The sequence below is a fragment of the Hyperolius riggenbachi genome, chromosome 5 (genome assembly GCF_040937935.1).
Source record: "Hyperolius riggenbachi isolate aHypRig1 chromosome 5, aHypRig1.pri, whole genome shotgun sequence".
In the NCBI taxonomy this organism is placed as follows: domain Eukaryota; kingdom Metazoa; phylum Chordata; class Amphibia; order Anura; family Hyperoliidae; genus Hyperolius; species Hyperolius riggenbachi.
Window position 1 is genome coordinate 93,778,572 of NC_090650.1, and position 19,623 is coordinate 93,798,194.

Below are 19,623 nucleotides of genomic sequence, written 5' to 3' on the forward strand. Positions count from 1 at the left end.
TGCAATGGCAAATTGAATTGAATCAAATCGAATCCCAATCGGACATGTCGGATTTAATTGGATTGTAAATAGAATCGTAATGGAATCGCACAAAGAATCGTATAGTGTAGATTGGGCTTAAGGATCCCTAGGATGATTCTCATTGGTCCATCTAATGCTTCTTTTTAGGATTAAAGCGGTATTGTCACCATAAAAATAAAATTTCAACAGCAACTGGTCTGAATGTATTAAGGGATAAAGATGCTAATCCTGCATTCAAAACCTGCATTTTTTTTCTGCTGTTATGATTTGGAGTTATCACATACTTTAGGAGCACTGGCCCTTTAATAGCCATTGCCATTCAGTTGCATGCTGGAGGTTCTTTTTATCTATTATATATTCCTCCTCTTCCATTTATTTCCCTGCCTAGCTGCTTATCAGAAACTCCCTCTGCTCACTTGTGTTTACAAGCAAGGCTGAGGTGACTCAGCGATTGGAGGAGTAAATAAAAAGACAGTGCAGGTGTTAGTATACACCTCAGTGGGAGTGTCTGAAGACTCTGGGAGGAGAACAGGTAATGAATACACAATGAGCAAGAGAAGGGAGGGGGGAAAACAAGAGTCAGGGAGGATATGATGTCAGCATTAGCTTGGCAAGATGGCCATTGCCTAGAATAGGATTTTCTGCTTTTCCTTTATAAAATTCACAGGAATCATTACGTGGATAGCACAATATATCTGTTATGTACGTAGAACTAATATTTATCTACTTATATATGTTTTTTATTTCTAGGTTAGCATGGGTGTCGCTTGTTCTTTAAGAGAGAGTAATGATTATTTGATCAGTTTATTTTTACCTCAGGCTTGCTTTAACCTCCAATATGCTCTATTTGCTATGTGCACGGTAGATTGAAACAAACCAGAGACTGTGCCCACAGCTGAAACTGGCCCAAACCATTGTAAGTAAGTGGATGAGCCAACCGCTAATGGATGAACTTCCTTCCTGAGGTACAGCAATCAATGCCTGTGCTCAGAGAAGTCAATGCTTACGAGAGCCGGAAACGGCTCCTAAATTTTAAAGCTATTTTTCTTAAAATATGATTCTAAAATGACAGCAAAAGAATAAAAAATGGGGATTTGAACAGTTTAAGTCAATTTGTTTCATTTTATCAGATCTACTGCATCATCTGTGTGGGTCCCGGGATGACTTTCGTATATAAATGTTGCTGAATCCAAAGCATTAGATGGGAGGAGGTAGAAGCTGAATTCCCAGAAGGAAGAGACATCTGGAACGTGTGCCGCCACAGCAAAACCTGCTCCGTGCTTCCTGCTCTGCTCTGCCTATTAATACAGCTAAACGCATGTCATGCTGAGATGATTGAAGCGTATGAAGATGATGAGACTTGTTCAGCTAGGACTATTGACCTGCTCTGCACTTCATTAGATGATCAATACACTCCAGTCAGGAGCCGTTCAGGGACAGATCAAATATCCTCTTATATGGTATTGAAAAAGCAGGAAAAAACTGCAAAAACTTGCACACAGCACAAGCTCTAAACCATATGAATGATACTTGAGTAGCCCAGCACAATACTACTTTTATCTAAACTTCATAACAGTTCAAGTCCATCTTAATCATGCTACCATTACACTTTGTCTAATGCATTTTAGAGTGCAACTTCAGCCTGGCAGAACAGAATTTTTAAAAAACTGTCTTTCAACTATTATAGTCACTGTAGTGAGAGGTATATGGAGGCTGCCATATTTCTTTCCTTTTAAACAATACCAGTTGCCTGGCAGCCCAGCTGGTCTATTTGTTTGCAGCAGTGTCTGAATCACAACAGAAACAAGCATGCAGGTAATCTTCTCAGGTCTGACAATGTCAGAAACAGTTGATCTGCTGCATGCTTGTTCAGGGTCTATGGTTTAAAGTATTAGAGGCATAGTATCAACAGGATAGCCAGGGAACTGGTATTGCTTAAAAGGAAATAAATATGGCAGCCTCAATATACTTCTCACTACAGTTGTCCTTTAAAGATAATCTGTGAATTAAATAAAAACAAAACAAAACCTGCTACTAACCTTGGGAGGGGGAAGCCACTGGATCCTAATGCAGATGCACTAATGGCTTTCCGCTAGGGCTCTGGCGGAAACATCCGAGCCCGATCTGGTCCACTCTACTGCACAGGCACAGAGTGAAATACTCCTGCGCATTACAGTGGACCCGATTGAGTTTGGCTCTTTCCACCAGAGCCCGAGTGGAAGGCCGCAGGTTTGCATGCCTGCTGTGCAAAGCCTTTGTCGGCAGACTTTCGGACGTACCACAGCTGGAACGGGGCTGAAAGGGAAGGGCGAGGGAAGCCTTAGGATCCAGAGGCTAAGGTAAGTACCCCCTAGAGCAGGCATGGGCAAACTTGGCCCGTCAGCTGTTACGGAACTACAAGTCCCACAATGCATTTGCCTTTATGAGTCATGACTGTGGCTGTCAGACTCCTGCAATGCATTGTGGGACTTGTAGTTCCGTAACAGCTGGAGGGCCGAGTTTGCCCATGCCTGCCCTAGAGGCACTTTTTGTCACTTCGAGGTCTCTTTAAGGCTAATACACAACATGCAATATTTACTTCAGCTTTATACTGATGCTATCCTAACAGTAATATCTTCATGTTATACTCAAGCTACTCATGTTATAAGCACCTGCTTCCTGTTCTAGCATCCGTACAAAAAAGGGTTTTTATAAATAGAAGGTCAGAGATCTGTAACCAGAGGAAAATAACAAGTCACCTTCCAGAATGAAACAGACAGAAAATGATGCTTTAGTTTTGGAGATGCTGGCAGTCCCCTTCTTACAAACAGGTTCCATTCTGGGAGATTGTATGTAAATTGCACTGATAATGTTGAGTCCTGTGTTAACTACTTAACGACCGCCTAACGCCGATAGGCGTCAGCGGGCCGTTAGTGGTATAGCATGGAAACGAGCGGCTTTTCCATGCCAGTTCACGGAGGCTGTCTCCGTGAACAGCCGGAGAGCCGCCGATCGCGGCTCGCCGGCGAAATGTAAACACGCGGGAAAGAAATCCCTGCTGTTTACATCATACGTCACTGCTGCGCCGCAGCACCGTAAGGCAGATCGGCGATCCCCGGCCTCTGATTGGCCGGGGATCGCCGGCATAGGATAGCCTAAATCCTATCCTAGGATGCGCAGGACGGACTTCCGTCCTGCGCATTACGGATGAAGAGGGAGAGGGAGGTGAGCGGAAATGGCTGCGGAGGGGGGCTTTGAGGAGCCCCCCCCCACTGCTGCGTAATAGCCGGCGGCGATCAGACCCCCCCCCCAGCAGGACATCCCCCTAGTGGGGAAAAAAAGGGGGGGGGGGGGGGGGGGGGAAGTCTGATCGCCCGGCCAGAATCCTGATCGGTGCTGTGGGCTGTAGAGCCCACGCAGCACCGATGATGAGAAAACCCGCTGGTCCTTAAGTGGTTAAACCTGGTGAAATGTGGATAAATCATTTACTTTCAGACAACTTTGGACCATGTTTTCTTGGTTGTGTTCTATGCACTTTAAAAAAGTGTTTTATGCTGGGCATACACGGCTCGATTTTGCCGCTCGATTCTCCCGCTCGATTGATTCCCCGCTCCTTTTTCTTATCTTTTTCCATTGTGTTCAATGCGGAATCGAGCAGGGAAACGATGGTGCGAGATCGGACATGTCGGAAATTATCTATCGAGCCATCTAAATGGCTCAGAATCGAGCCCTGTATTCCCAGCATTACCCTCCTTATAACAGTTTATACAATATTGTAACACTTACCAACAAAATATGTATGAAAAAAACACAGTATTGTATATTTTGTACATGAAGACCACTTCGCTTGCATCTCTGAAACATTTGTAAGTAGGGGACTGTCTGTATATTACTTTTATAACATGGATAAATTGATCTTGAGGTACAGCTCTAGTCTTGCCAAGTTTAAATATCAAGGAGGATTGTAAAGTTGATTAACATAAGCAAATAAAACTTGCATACTTCCATAAATCACCATTTAATGGAATGTCATTAATGCTGGGAATACACAATGAGTTTTTTCAGCAGATTTACTGGCCGATCATTTTTCTGAACGATTTCCTTTCGCTTCTATGAAAAAATTGGTCAGGTAAACGATCGAAATCAGACCGGACCTGACGAAAATGATCCATCAAGCCACCTATCAGCTGAAAAAAGTCGTGGTGTATTCCCAGCATAACACTAATGCTTCCCTTCAATTGACTTTCATGTTACCATACACAATGCAGTTATACGTTACTGTGCGATTAATTATAACACCATATTTAATCTAAATTGTATTGACTGCAGCCAAAATGCACATTATAACACAACACTGTGATTGGTGCATATCAGAAATCGCACAATTGACAGTGCGTTCATGCACGGGTTATCAATATGATGAAAGTTTAAAAATTGCTCCAGTAAAAATGACAGGGCCTGGATGGCGGATTGCTCTGACATCTCTCCCCCCCCCCCCCCCCCCCCAGCCATGGCAATTTGTTTTTTAAATGCTGCCAAGACTCTGGCCACCCCCATCTCCACTGCCATGCCCCCCCCCACCGAATCTCCCCCCTCCCCCCAGGAGATGCAGCCATGGCAATTTGTTTTTTAAATGCTGCCAAGACTCTGGCCACCCCCATCTCCACTGCCACGCCCCCCCCCCCCCCCCCCCCCGGCTGGACCGCCACTTCTGAATAGGTGATTGCCGACCTGGGGGAAGGCCAGTGTACTGCAGGCAGATGTTTCCGAGCAGTTCTGGCAGTCTTTGGAAACATGGCTGTGACTGTGATCCCGAGAAGGGGGACGAAGTGTAACCTGGAACTCGATGACGTCAGATCAGGTAAGTATTTAAGCCTGAGAAAACTGAAAACCTAGACAAAGCCGAGTGCAAACTTACCTTGATGACATCTGACAAAGGGATCTGAGGGAAATCGATGGCATGAAGTTTAAGGCAGCATTATAGCAAAGTAGGAGAAATGCCAACACCTCAAACCTACAAAGAGAAAAATACAAGCCGTTACCCTTAGAAATCCAGAGGCATAAGTAGAAATTCACAGTTGAAGTGTACCTCTGAGGAAATACAGAGCCCACATAGTTTACTGGTTAAGGGCTCTGCCTGTGGCTTAAGAGACCTGGGTTCTAATCTCAGCTCTTCCCGTTCAGTAAGCCGGTAATGGTTTAGCAAAGAGTCCTTGGGCAAGACTCCCTAACACTGCAGAGTTGCCAACTGAGCGCGCCCCTAGTGGCTGCAGCTCTCAAGCACTTTGAGTTTGACCGGAGAAAAGCGCTATACAAATGTTAGAATTATTGTTATACTCCCCACACTAATGGCACTGACAGGTTACCTAATGTGTGAGAGCTCACCCTCACTAAGATGCCACCTCTCCAGCACTGATTTAAAGTGGAATGAAACCCAGCATAATATACTAATTTTTTTTTTTTTAGTAAAACAGCATTCGAAGGGTTGAATGACAGGACTGACTTTCTCCTGCAGGGGCAGCCCACATCAGAACTGGTGATAACATTATCTTGTGTTTACATTCTTCACTTGATACAATTAAGTAAACATTCTCTATCTGTGCAGAAACTTCTGCTAATGAGTCCTACACTGAAACACTGCTCAGAAATCATTACTGGCTGCATTTACAATAGAAATACAACACTTATGAATAAAATGCACCAGCAGCTTTCAAAGTAAAAAAACTGAACTTTGGGAACTTATAATTTCTAAATGAATAATAATACTTATGCACAAAAGCAAATATGATAATTGTATGGGTTATAAAAAGTAGGAAAACACATTTTTATTGAATATTTTGTCAGAGTTTAAAACCGCTTTAAGGTTGTAGATATGATCTTGACTCCCATCCACTGCCCCATTCTCAGTTTGGAGTGAATAAAGCAGTACCTGGAAGAAAAGATTCCAGCCGCAATGTTTACTAGGCTATCAGAGGGAGTTAAAGGATAGCCACTGTAAAAAAAAAAAATAAAATCTAGCTGTACAAGATTTGACAGCAGCTGGGTTATTTTTAGGGAGTCTTTTTTTATATAGATGTTTTCACAATAATTAAGCTGGAAAAAAGAGCTATTAGACATCTGAGAATGCCTTTCCCAAGCAGTACATAGTTACATAGTTATTTGGGTTTAAAAAAAAAAAAAACTTACGTCCATCGAGTTCAACCAGAGAACAAAGTACAACACCAGCCTGCTCCCTCACATATCCCTGTTTATCCAGAGGAAGGCGATAAAACAGTTACAAGGCAAGGTCCAGATGGCAATCAGATAAAATCCCTGGATCAACATCACTGGGTATTACCTAGTAATTATAGCCATGGATGTCTTTCAACGCAAGGAAAGCATCTAAGCCCCCTTTAAATGCAGGTATAGAGTTTGCCATAACTACTTCCTGTGGCAATGCATTCCACATCTTAATCACTCTTACTGTAAAGAACCCTTTCCTAAATAAATGGCTAAAACGTTTTTCCTCCATGCGCAGATCATGTCCTCTAGTCCTTTGAGAAGTCCTAGAGACAAAAAACTCATCCGCCAAGCTTTTATATTGCCCTCTGATGAATTTATACATGTTAATTAGATCCCCTCTAAGGTGTCTTTTCTCTAGACTAAATAAACCCAGTTTATCTAACCTTTCTTTGTGAGACCTTCCATCCCACGTATCAATTTTGTTGCTCGTCTCTGCACCTGCTCTAAAACTGCAATATCTTTTTTGTAATGTGGTGCCCAGAACTGAATTCCATATTCCAGATGTGGCCTTACTAGAGAGTTAAACAGGGGCAATATTATGCTCGCATCTCGAGTTTTTATTTTCCTGTTAATGCATCCCAAAATTTGATTAGCTTTAGCGGCTTGGCATTGAATACGATTATTTAACCTGTAGTTCAAAGTACAGTATATGATGTTTCACAGCTGAGACGTGCAAGGTTAGAACTTTCGTAGGTGGAGCAGATGGGTGGGCAACTGACCAATTATAAAACAGAGCTGCACACATTTCCAAGTATATTGTAAGTTGCAGGGTGTAGTCATATCTGTCTATCTGCAGTTCATACTCTACACTAAAAACATCCACAGTGGAACATATACAGCAGCAGATAAACACTAGGGATATATGGAGCCCATGTCTACATCTTATTTTAGGTTCAGTATTCAGTCAAACACCAGCTTTTCCAAAATGGCTTCTCCCTGCTCCTGCAGTACCCTACTGCAAAGTGGAGAAAACTCAGGGTACCAAAGACAAGACAACGTTCCCCAGCACCAGAGGCACGGATGCCAAAGTGCACCTCCCCCACTAGTATTCCCTAGTAGCCTAGAGGTCCCCCCATCCTCCACAGTATTCCCTTGTGGTCTAGTGGTCCCCAAACAACAAAACATTTGTAAAGCCCATAGGGTTCCTTTCTAATCTAGTGGTCCTTAACACCCCCCCCCCCCCCCTTCATATCAGACACAGTATTCCATGGCAGTCTAGTGGCCTCTCCATCCCACCACAATATTGCCTGGTGGTTTAGTGGTCCCACAACCCCCACACTATTCCCCCACAATCGATCGGGTCGCAAAATCGCACGAAAAAACGTAATGTGTGTACCCAGCATAATGGTCCCTCAGAGGAGCTCACAATCTAATCCCTACCATAGTTATATGGCCATCATAGTTTAGGGTCAATTTGTTTAGTGGGAAGCCAATTAACTTTAATCTGTATGTTTTTGTGTTCTTATTTTGCATTGTATTTTACTTATCAAAGCACTGGGGAGAAAACACAGTAAATGTGAAGCAAATGCCCAGAGCAACCAATCAGGTCTCAGCAGTTACCTGCAACAAACATCCTGTTTGGTTGCTCTAGGCAACAGCTTATTTTGGTCCTAGTTTTATTTGCATTTGTCTTGAGAAATCAGCACGATATGACCAGTGGACAATAAATATAAATAAATAAATAAATAAATAAGAATGGAAATGCCCATAGCCCAGATTACACAGTACATAACCATAGATAATTAGGGTGGTTATATCCTGCTTAGTATAAAGAACTGTATATCTACACATCTTTACTCATGCAGATTAAGCAAATAAATGGAGTGCACTGTAACAAGTAACTGCACACTGCCAGACAGAAGAGGAGTGGCTTCTGCGGTGTGAAGTATTCATCTTCCAAAGTGAGCACAGAGAAAGGCAGATGTGTATTACCTCTGATAGCGGTTCTGCTGCAATGTGCTGACTGAAAGCTCAAGTCTGCTCAGTCAAGGAGAAAAGCCAGCGCTGACTGAAAAGTCGCTAGAGATAGGCACGTCTATTATACTGATCCCAATCACCCAGTCAACACATTTATAACAAATGTGCAAGATAAGAAGAGCTTAAATATTAACCGTTGTAAAATAAACTCCCAACCAATTCCGCATACAAGATGGACACTCACTGCATGACCATAAACACAATCACTTAAAGCAAACTAAACTGTATTAATGGTTTTAAATAAGCATTTGAATGATGCTTAAAGTGGACCTGAACTCTTGCACAGGACGGAAGGAAAACATAGAAATGCACCCTGTATGTATTTAGAGAGTTTAGCCTGTCTAATTACCCCTGGTCTGTGACTTAAGGGGCCCATACACTGGTCGATTTCCTGACAGATAGATCAAATCGATCGAAATCGGCCGCAAATTGATCGATCTGGGAATTTGATAGAATCGATTTCTGATTCCATAGAATCGATCGATGGCTGAAATCAACCAGTGTATGGGCCCCTTTAGATAGATTTCCAATAGATGTCATTCTGAAATCTATTAGAAATCTGTTCCTAGTGTGTGGCACACATCAGATAGATTCCTGTCAGATTCGACTTGACAGGCATCTGACCGAAATCTATCTGATGGTCAAATCTGCTGCAAATTTAGTGTATGGCCACCTTAAGCACAAGTTGTAATTTGATTACTCAGCTGACTGCCACGTCAGAGACCTTATTGGTAAATACAGGATGTTAACAATATGTCTGCTTCCATGAAAGCAGGAAGTAAAAACACTGAAGATGTATTGTAGGATTTGTATCAGCTGTAACAAAGATTTTTTTTCAACGGTTATTATGCTGTTGCTTATCTTTTAGAGCAGAGAGAAAGTTCTGAGTTCAGGTCCGCTTTAAAGGGATGGTATACTGATGTACCCGTTTTGTCAGAACACCAGCTGGCAGACCAGAGTAATGGGAGAACCAGCAATAAGGATCATTGTGATGTTTACCAGTTCTAAGGTGAGAAATGGGAAGCTTGGTTAATACACACATTTTACATATGGGTATGTACAGTAACTGATCTGCAGGTAAAAGTTTACCGGAGCCTAAGCTCGGGTCAAAAAGAAAAATACTTGCCTAGGAAGAAGAAAGATTCTGGACCCTTTAGAGCAGGGGTCTCAAACTCAATTTACCTGGGGGCCGCAGGAGGCAAAGTCAGGATGAGGATGGGCCGCATAAGGAATTTCACAATCGCGGCGCATCGCCGCCTCTGCCCGCCCCTCTCACTCTTCCTTCACAGAGAGGGTTGGGGAGAGGCGGCGATCCGTGCGGCGATTGACGTCAGGAGGGGCAGAGCTGAAGCTGAAAGCTCTGCCCCTTCTAGGAAATGCCGGCGGATTGCCCCCCGGGCGATATGGGGGCTCTGTAGCCCTCGTTTAGCGGCGGGGATGCGGCGGATTACTTGGGAGCACTGAAGCGAACTATAAGGAAGCTTTTGCCGGCGAGGGCCACAAAATATTGTATCGAGGGCCGCAAATGGCCCGCGGGCCGCGAGTTTGAGACCCCTGCTTTAGAGGCTTCCCATGGCATCCTCCAGTCCCGCCATAGCTGCTCGTGGACCCTACATAGATTTCTGACAAGGGCTTATCAGAAATTTGATTGGGGCCATGTCCTCTTCAAGCATTAGCGTGCCCGCATAGATCTTCTGGAAGGTCCTGGCGAGCGGCGGTAGGAGCAATGAGGATCTGGGAAGCCTCTATTGCAGAGTTCCCCAACCCTGTCCTCAAGGCCTGCCAACAGTACATGTGTTGCAGGCGACCACACACAATCACAGGTTAGGTAATTAGTGTTGCAGCAGAGATACCTGTGTGGATTTATACAAAACATGCAGTGTTGGTGGGCGTTGAGGAAAGGGTTGGGGAACACTGCTCTAAACGATCAAGAGACTTCCCTCTTCTTAGGTAAGCGTTTCCTTTTCGACCCAAGCTTTTGCACGGGTTCACTTTAACACTGATAAGCCCATGCACATTTCCATTTCCTGGCAAATAGAAATACGTGTGCAGAATGAATATTTCTCTAAAGCCCCATACACACACTCAACAGCTGTCTTTTACAGTGAGCGAAAATCAAACGTTTTGGGAAAATTGAACGACAGTCTTCACGTGTAGACGACTGAGTGAGAAAATAGATAAGAAACGGCAAATGACAGATAAGAAGAGGCTGAATCGTTTCGGCTGTCGGATTGATTTTGGAAAAGATGGTGAGAAGACGTCTGCAAACTGTTAATATGTACACAAATCTAGTACGATTATGCGATTATGTACTATTATCGACTATGGTGAAGAAACATCGCTGTGGAGCTTTAACGATATGGTAAACACACATTTTAAGGAAGTCTCGTTTTGTCGTGCAGTGCGCATTATTATCATGTGCACGTCAAGGCGTATCTTATCGCTTACATTTGTCTTCTCGTTTGTACCAAGCGTCCTTGGTTAAGTTTCCACTACATGTGAAATACGTGTGAGAATTCACATGCAAATGTTATGTGAATTTGCACATGAAGGGAGCATAATGGACAATTTATACCACATTGCTCTCATTGCGACTTTTCATATTTCACATGCAGTCAATTAAGGAAATCTTTATTTTATTTTAGACACACAGGCCCAATTCACTTTTTCTCCTAGGTGATAACTTTTCAGCATTTCGCAATTATAGTAGAAAAAGTACTACTAGAATTATTCTCGCTTGCTGTGGGTTCAAAAGGTATTTTATTGCCACGGGGTGAAAATATCAACTTGGAGAAAACTAAGAAGATGCAGTGGCCCATATGCAATTCTCCTGATTATTTTGACACTTAATCACCTCCTTATTTAAACTTGTATATTATCTTTGTACAAGGTTATCAATCCCTTTGCTGTAGCAGCATCACACTCTCCCCCTATGGAAGGGAGGAATGGAGGGGCAAGGGGCCAACATGTTAATGTTGCTGAACAAAAAGTTATTGGGGTTCTGCAGTCATAACGATTACTGCAGGGAGAGAAGAAATTAACCTGACTGATATTCAATTACACAGAAATAATACATTGCTTGACAGACAGAGGCAAATGGCTGTTACTTTCTGGATGATCCTCATATGTTATGTCAGACTGCATTTCCACTGAACGGTTAATAATGAAACATGCATCAGAAAAAGTCAATCCTCTATGAATCACTGAGATCTCACTAATGGATACATGACTATAGGCTCTGCTGGAGTACATACACACAATGATACAATAGGCTGAGATACAGGACTATAGGCTCTGCTGGAGTACATACACACAATGATACAATAGGCTGAGATACAGGACTATAGGCTCTGCTGGAGCAATACACACAAGGATACAATAGGCTGATCAAAACAATTTTTGATCTGAAATCATCATACTGGCAAGAATCAAAAGCATATTCCCTTCACTTAAAAGAATCAATCAGTATCTCTGCAAAAATCAGTTGAATTAAGGGTCTGTTAGACAGGACATTTTTATTAGATAGTACTTTTCAAATAATGGATCCTTAGGTGGCTGCAAATAAAATCCCCCCCTCCCCCCCCCCCCCCCCCCCCCCACACACACACCTTTACTAGATTCTTTTAAAATCAACCAGTGTGTGTCCAGGATAAGAGGGTGGAGGCAGCTATACAATGCATAGTGCTTTTAAACTATTCTCTGCTGCTCGGATACAATAAAATATTTTGATGCTGTCTGAGGGCTGGTGCACACCTAGAGCGCTTCCGAGTGCATTTAAAAAAGCTAGCGCTTTGAAAAGTGCTTGTCTAATGTATTTGAATGAATCACACCAGAGCGATGTGATTTTTTTTTCCCAAGCGCGGGTCCTGCAGCATTTCTGAGGCGATTCAGCCTCAATGTTAAGTATAGGAAAGTGGAAAAACGCTCTAAGGGCCTGTACACACTGCTGCGCTTCTACAATCGCATGCGTATTTTAATTGCAAGGTCTTTTGAAAAATCATGAAAATCGTGAAGACCTGTACACACTGGTGCAATGCGTTTTTTCTATTCTCATGAATGCTTTGCGATGTAAAAATCGCATGCGATTTTAAAAACGCAGCGCAAGCGCAGCATTGTGTACAGGCCCAACTTTTTTTTTTTCCCCCCAAAGCTGTACACCTCAAGCTCTACTGTACCAAAACGCTCCAAAAATTGCTAGGCATAAATAGAAAATCGCTAGGCACATGCTTAGAATCACTTTGAAAAATAGCTTGAAAAAAAACCGCTTAACGTTTGCGATTTTGCTAGCGCTTTCAGGTGTGCATCAGCCCTGAGTTACAACTTGATAGATTGCTGTTCATTACTTATCCTTCAGCCCAGGCGACAGTTTTGAAGTACTGGAACATGAAGAATTCAGTGAGGAAGGCAAGTATTAAGGCATTTGTTGTTACATTATTAAATGCAGTATTTCATGGCTTTGTGAAATGACCATTGATCGCATTAGCAGTTGTACCAGTAGATTTAAGGAAAGACTGATCACCTGTTCTGAGCGGTCAGCATCTCTCTCTGGGGATGAGGCCCGCTGTACACAACCCTGGTTAGTCCGTGCTGTGACAGAGCTCCTTCTGTCAACGCCATTGATCCTATACTAGATGGCTGGAGATAAAAAAGAGAAATAATGCACTTATAGGTCACACCGTTCTGAAAAACATGCAGTGTAATGACAAGAGGGTGAGTCCATTAATCAACTGAAGAAAATGAAACACAAACCAAGGACATTCTTTCTGTAAAACATCGTAGCGTAGCGTGTCACTACATAGCTGTAGATCCAAAAGTCTGACCTGCATGGTTGCCACACTTTACCCCCTCCCCCCTTGTGACGGCACTCAGACAGGTTGAGGTATAACATGAGGGGTATTGTCCCTACTTCTGATACAAGGGGGTGTGGGATCAGGGTTGGAAAATAAGATAAAAATGATGCAAATTTTAATGCAACTCTAAGCAGCTTGAAAATGGACCAATGGCTGCATATGATTGGTCCAATTTCAAGCTGCATACATTTACATCAACAACAAACAGAGGTGAGCAATACAGGCAGGGTACCGAGTGCAGCCACCACCCAGGACCACCACCTGCACTCCACACCACAAAGGGAAGAGTGAGGAATTCGCTCTCTTTCCCTCCCCCCCCCCCCCCCACCACCACCAAGGGAGCCACCCACTACTACTGCCTAAACCAAATACAAACACAAGGAGAGGCAAAGCTGGACCGATTACACTGTATTCTTTTTCCTATAGTAATGTGGTAGCAGGGGTGGTGCATGCAGGCACTCATCTAATGCCCCCACCTACCACTATTATATGACCTAGAAGTGACGTTGCCTGTGCCTATAAGCTACAAAACAACAAACAGGAGTGAGCAGCACAGTGTTGGGATACAATGTAATTGGTTCAGCGCATGCTAAATCAGATACTCAAGTGTTCTCCCCAGAATTTTTTTCTAGTCGGGTGGCATGAAAAAGTAGCCGGGTGGGGCGAAATGAGAGACTGCAGGGCCAGTGCTTCTGTGCACAATTCTGATTACAGTAGAGAAGGAGGTGAGCTTATGACAGCCGGGTGTAGCACCCGGCTAAAAAAGCCGGTGGGGGGGGGGGGGGGGGGACACTGGATACTGCAGGTCTATGCACATTCAATGTCCATTTAAGTGTTCTGTTTGTTGCCTTCAAACTTGCTGATGCAATTCTTATCATAGCTTTCAATAATTGGTGTACCAATATACCACAGGTGTTACATTGGTCAAATTTTTCAAATGTTACAACCAATCAGACAAAATGATTGTAATTCTTGAAATTAGAAGAAAAAAAATGTATGGATATGGCCACCTTTACTCTGAAGGTGTCCATTAACGATACAATCCTGCAGCTGATTTTTCCTTCCCGTGTTAAGTGATCAGAAATGATCAGTCTTGCCCATTAACAGCCAAATTCCCGCTAACCAATCTGATCAGATCAATGGAATCAATCCGAAAAATGGATTGATTCCATTCATTTGATTGAATTGGTTTGCGGGAATTCGGCTGTTAATAGGCACGGCTGATCACTTCCGATCAATTAACACAGTGATTGGAAACGGGATAATCTTTAAAGTGTACCAGAGCTGAGCAACAATTTTATACATACCTGGGGCTTCCTCCAGCCCCATAAGCACAAATCATTCCCCCGCCGCCGTCCTCTGTCTTCTCCCTCTTCGGTACCGGGTCCCGTCACTTCAGCCAGTCGCGGCCAGTCTGCGCTAAAGAAGTGCGCCCTCTGCGTATATCTCCAGCAGCTGCCGGAGAGATATGTAGAGAGCACACTTCTCTTACGTCAGACTGGCAGCGACTGGCTGAAGTGACGGGACCTTGTACCGAAGAGGGAGAAGACAGAGGACGTCGGCGTGAGACCGATCGGTGCGTATGGGGCTGGAGGAAGCCCCAGGTATGTATAAAATTGTTGCTCAGCTCTGGTTTCCTTTAATGGCCACCTTTAGGCCCAGTTCAAACATGCGTGTTTAGCCTGCCGGAGGACTTGGAAATCGCGGGTCTGGGATGAAGTTAATGAACTCTACACGCTGCGATAAACACCGGTTCAACGCATGTGTGAACCCGCCCATAAGGGCCTATTTCCACTGAGCACGAATTCGGGCCAAATCTGTGGCGTTTCCCTGCATACCATCTGTTCAATGGGGTGCAGTCCAGAAGGCATTGCGGTGCGGATCTAGACAGCATGTTGCAGATTTCTGCAGCACGCAGCCAAATCACTATAGCCATGCACGGCACCACTCAGCGATCTCGGCTGCGGCTACGCAGCAAAACGGAAGCCGTGGCCGAAACAGAAATGGACACGGCTCACAGTGAAAATAAGCCCAAAAGAATCGACATGTAGAAGGTCTGGGATCACAATTTATAATGGCAATCTAGTTTGTACAATCATTTTTAGCAACGTCTGACCGAGTAGGGATCATGCTAGCGGATTACTCCAGACACGGGAGACCGCTCCATGTTGCTGTCACTTCTATTCCTCAGAGATGCTTGCTTTATAATAAACTGTTTTACCGAATTACTGGAACCCAGCTGAAGATGTCTAATGACCCTTTGCCCTTCTCTACAAACCACACGGATTTAACAGCAGTCTGGTTTAATAGGCATCATTAGCCGACCCGACATGATGGAACGAGCTGCTCATCATTCTCCAGCTACTCCTTTTTTAAACAGAGACCAGTTTAGTATGAATAACATGGAGATCCCAGAAGATGATGTGCAGAAACCATGGCATGCATTATTCCCGATCACATCAAAGCACCTACACTGGTGTGAATAACAATAATATCCCTTTTTGTGTTTTATATTCCAGGGCCAGAAAATATGTGTTAGTAAACCCTAGACAAGAACATCAAAGCACTGCTTGAGTTTATCAGAAGCAAAGAGAGGTAGTCCAGAGCCTGTAGTGCAGGTAGTCCCCAGGTAATGAGCCGGATAGGGACTGTAGGTTCATTCTTAACCTGAATCTGACCATAAGTCTAAGCACTGTACCCCCTCTGCCCCCTGTACCTCCTCTATGGCCCCCCGTGCTTTCTGCGTCCTCCTCTAGGTCAGCTGTTTGGGCTTCCTCTGTTCTTTCTGGCAGCAGCACGCTCTATGTTGCATACCTGGCTCCTGATCATGCGACATGCACTGGGAGCCAAAGGATGGCAGCATAGAGTGTGTGGCCATCAGGAAGAACAGAGGAGACCACACATAGTGCTGGAGCAGGTAAATATAACACTCCTCCCTGCGCTATTCTGCAGAAGAGGAAGGAGAAGCTTAACCCCATCAGGATCGCTATAGTTACACCACTTAGTTTTGCACTGTTGAATAAACGTTAAATCTTAATAAACAATTTGGCCTACGACGACTGTTTTAGATTTTGGCCCTTTATGTGATCAAGTTTGACACACCTAGTCTAAAGGTTCGTTCAGGAGGAACAAAAGCCTTCCCTCCTACATGTGATAACTAAAAAAAGGCATAGGTTGTGGGTGCAGGTGGTGCCTGAATGAGGTTTGGTAAACTGCGGATATCTGCCTGCCATTGCACCCCCTAAAGCCTGAGCATCCTCCCACTAACCTAGCTCCCAATTGTACCACACTTTGCATACCTGTTCCAAAACGTGAGCAACTCTAAAGGGAGTTTAGGACAAGGGCTAAAGAGGCAGTCTTAGAACAATGTTCTTGGCACGTACTTGCAAAGGTGGGTGTAAAACCAAAGTCTGATTTTTATTTAAAGCAATAAGCTTCTTGTTCTAGTTGTGACTATGCTGGAGTATATTTCCATATTAACGTGCATGCATATGGTGTACCATCCAGTCCCTGTCCCCGTCATAGGCCATGTATTTGCTGGTGGCAAGAGCGGGATGTTGTTTTCTACTCATATTGATTATTTACCTCTTCATGCTGGCTGTATGGTAAAATAATATTGTGAAAATACAATAGTCCTAGTTTCTACCTATATTTCTGGGTAGCGGAAAGCAGGAAAAAGGCGTAGCTTTTTTTTTTTCCCTGACCCGGGAGTCAAACTCATGACATCATGCTTCACAGTCAGGGACAGTATCCCTGGACCATCTCAGCTAACTAGCGATAACTTTATTCTAATGTCATCTTCTAGCATTTACAACAATAGAGAGATCAGTGTGTGGGCACCCAGGGGAAGAGGGCGGGGCAATTGCAAGGAGTGGTGGGATTGGTGACACTTGCCAGAACAGTAGTTTTTGCACATAGCTTGTGAAGAAGACTGCAGTTTGTGTACGACAGTACTTTGAAAAGCCTGCTAAAAACAACATTTTTGTTATAAGCAATCACCACCACATGTCTCTCTCATGACTGAATTGATCCCAACCCTGGTCAATCCAACCCACACTAGAGGACACAAGAAAACCAACTTGATTGTATTCCATACTATGTACTGCCAGTGATGGAATAACAGAGGGTGATGGAAAATATAGCTATCATTCCCAAGTACCGTTTCCAGGAAAAAGATACATTTGCACAAACTGTAAAAACAAAGTGAAATTTACAACCTCATGAAATACGGATGGTTTTGATAAGGATGGAATTGTAAACGACAGTATCTTGCTGTGCCCCTGTTCATCCATAATTTCCTGCAAGGAGAGAGAAAACACAAGGTAAGGTCTCTGAAGGCACTGGGTGTACCATTCTAACTCATACAACACCAGAAATATTAACCCTGCTGTGGAATCAAGTAATCTAAAGTGACAAAAAAATAAAGTAACAAGTCCATGGCAGGCTCCTCAGTTTCTCTACTGCAGGGGTGTCAAATATAATACGGGGCGTAATAGAACACTGAGACCAAGTCGTAGGCCAACCTCAACGTCTAATGACCACCTCCCTTATACAGTTCCCTGGTGCCTAATGCCTCCTCCCTCCCCTATACAGTTCCCTGGTGTCTAGTGTTCCCCCTCCCACCCTAAACTGTTCCCTAGTGAATAGTGACCCCTCTTTCCCATACAGTGTCATAGTATCTAGTGCTTTCCCCCTTGCCCATATGACTTCCCTGGTGTTCTAGGGCTTAACCTCCATTATAGCTTTCCTGGTGGTGTAGAGTGGGCCAAACATAATGCAAAGTGGGGAAACTACTTAAGGGCCAAATTTGATGGCTCTGCACGCAAGACAGAGTTTGACGTGTGCTCTACTCAGTGGTGGAGCAATAGGGGGTGAAGAGGTTGCGACCGCACCAAGGCCCTTGGGCCAGAGACCAAAACCAGGCGCACCATAGCAGCAATGTAATGCTGTGCAGGGCGCATAAAAGTAATACAGGGCTCCAGCAGTTGCCAGACCCCGAGTTACATCTCCCTCCGAGAGGCTACAACTTGGAGGGGGAATAGTATTTAACACCGCCGAGGAGTTTTGCGGCAGCAGGGAGACCAGTCATTCGACTCTCCTGGCGCCCAACTCTCCGGTGTCGCGTACATACATGCACGCCAGAGGGGCCCTCCCTCAACCACAGTATTAGCCCTCTGTTGGCCCTGTGCTGGTAATAATCACTTCTACAGATACTTTGAATAGTAGTTCTCATTGACAAAACTGTTCCCCATCCCCTGCTTGCACCTCTAGTGTTCTCCCCGGGCTCTTTTAGCTGGGTGCTCCACCCGGCTAATTTTGGTAAGCACCCGGCAATCATCGGCTCACCTCCCTTATTGTCCTCCTATGCGGTAAGCAGAGACCCTGCATTATCCCGTCGCACCCCACCCGGCTACTTTTTATGCCACCTGGCTGAAAGAACATTCTGGGGAGAACACTGCTGTGGTCGTCCTTGGCAGGCTTTGGTGCGCCGCATCAACTGTTATCTATAGAGTGCTGGGGGGGGGGGATTTGCAATGTAAAAAAGTGTCACCGCGGCCCATTGCCCTTTACCTACGCCACTGGCTCTGCTGGGACATCACATTGATGTACACAGATTACTTGCCGTTTAGTCATTAAGAGCCCCTTTTCACTGCAAGATGCAATTATATTTGCACTCATGCTGTCATTTTAATAGTCATTCGCTGCTTCTTCCAAACGTGATTTTTGCATTACAGTGCGATTTCTTTGTGACTGTTTAGTATGGTGCATTTATATTAAGGGGAGGGGCTTCACGCCACATATGGAAGGCACACTTGCTATGCAATTTTTGTGTGCTCTCATAAGCTGCTTCCTAAGTGCAATCCCAGGAAAACTGCAGCAAGCTGCACGATTGTGCTGCAGTAAAAAGCATCACGAAAAATTGCCGCAGTGGAAAAGTGTCACCGTGATTATAGTGGTATTTATGATGCCCCTGCGATTTTCAGAACGCTGCAAAATCAAGTCCAATCTGATTTTTGTGTCAGAATACACACAGCGGAAAAAGACTCTAAACATTTGTCTGTGTGTGGCCACCACAGAAATGGTTAAATGATTGTCCCTGGATCTTTATCTGCATTCAGTGAGGTGTTCCTGTGACTCAGATTCCTTTCCACCAACACAAGATAAACAAATCTCCCAGTGCAGGGACACAATGCAACCCCTGCAGGGAACCTCGATCATTATCCCAGCATGCACTCTTATACCTCCCCCACAAGACACGCCCCCCTAATACATGATCCAACAATGGCATTAATAATTATGCTCATTACAGGCTCAAACCGCTAACTAGTATGTGCCATTCACTAGGTATGTCACAAGCCATGCCTTATATGGAAGCATATGAAAGCACATAATCTGCATTAAGCCACCTCATTATACTGGGGCTTATGGGTTTCTGCCTTGCAGCAACTGATGGCAGCTTACATTTTCCACGCTGCATTAGAACATTTAAATATAGGATGGCTTACTATGTTAT

General features: G+C 44.1%; 1 protein-coding gene across 3 annotated transcripts in view; it reads right to left on the reverse strand.

Moving 5' to 3' along the window:
• The window catches only part of HYCC1 (hyccin PI4KA lipid kinase complex subunit 1), a 161,092-nt gene that overhangs the window by 38,674 nt on the left and 102,795 nt on the right, over positions 1–19,623 (reverse strand). For all 3 annotated transcript variants that reach the window (XM_068236002.1, XM_068236004.1, XM_068236003.1), the window contains exons 5-7: positions 17,327–17,407; positions 12,779–12,894; positions 4,919–5,014 (exon numbers count right to left, since the gene is read on the reverse strand). In XM_068236002.1, the coding sequence (XP_068092103.1) occupies positions 4,919–5,014; positions 12,779–12,894; positions 17,327–17,407 (293 nt within the window). The remainder of the gene's footprint in view (positions 1–4,918; positions 5,015–12,778; positions 12,895–17,326; positions 17,408–19,623) is intronic.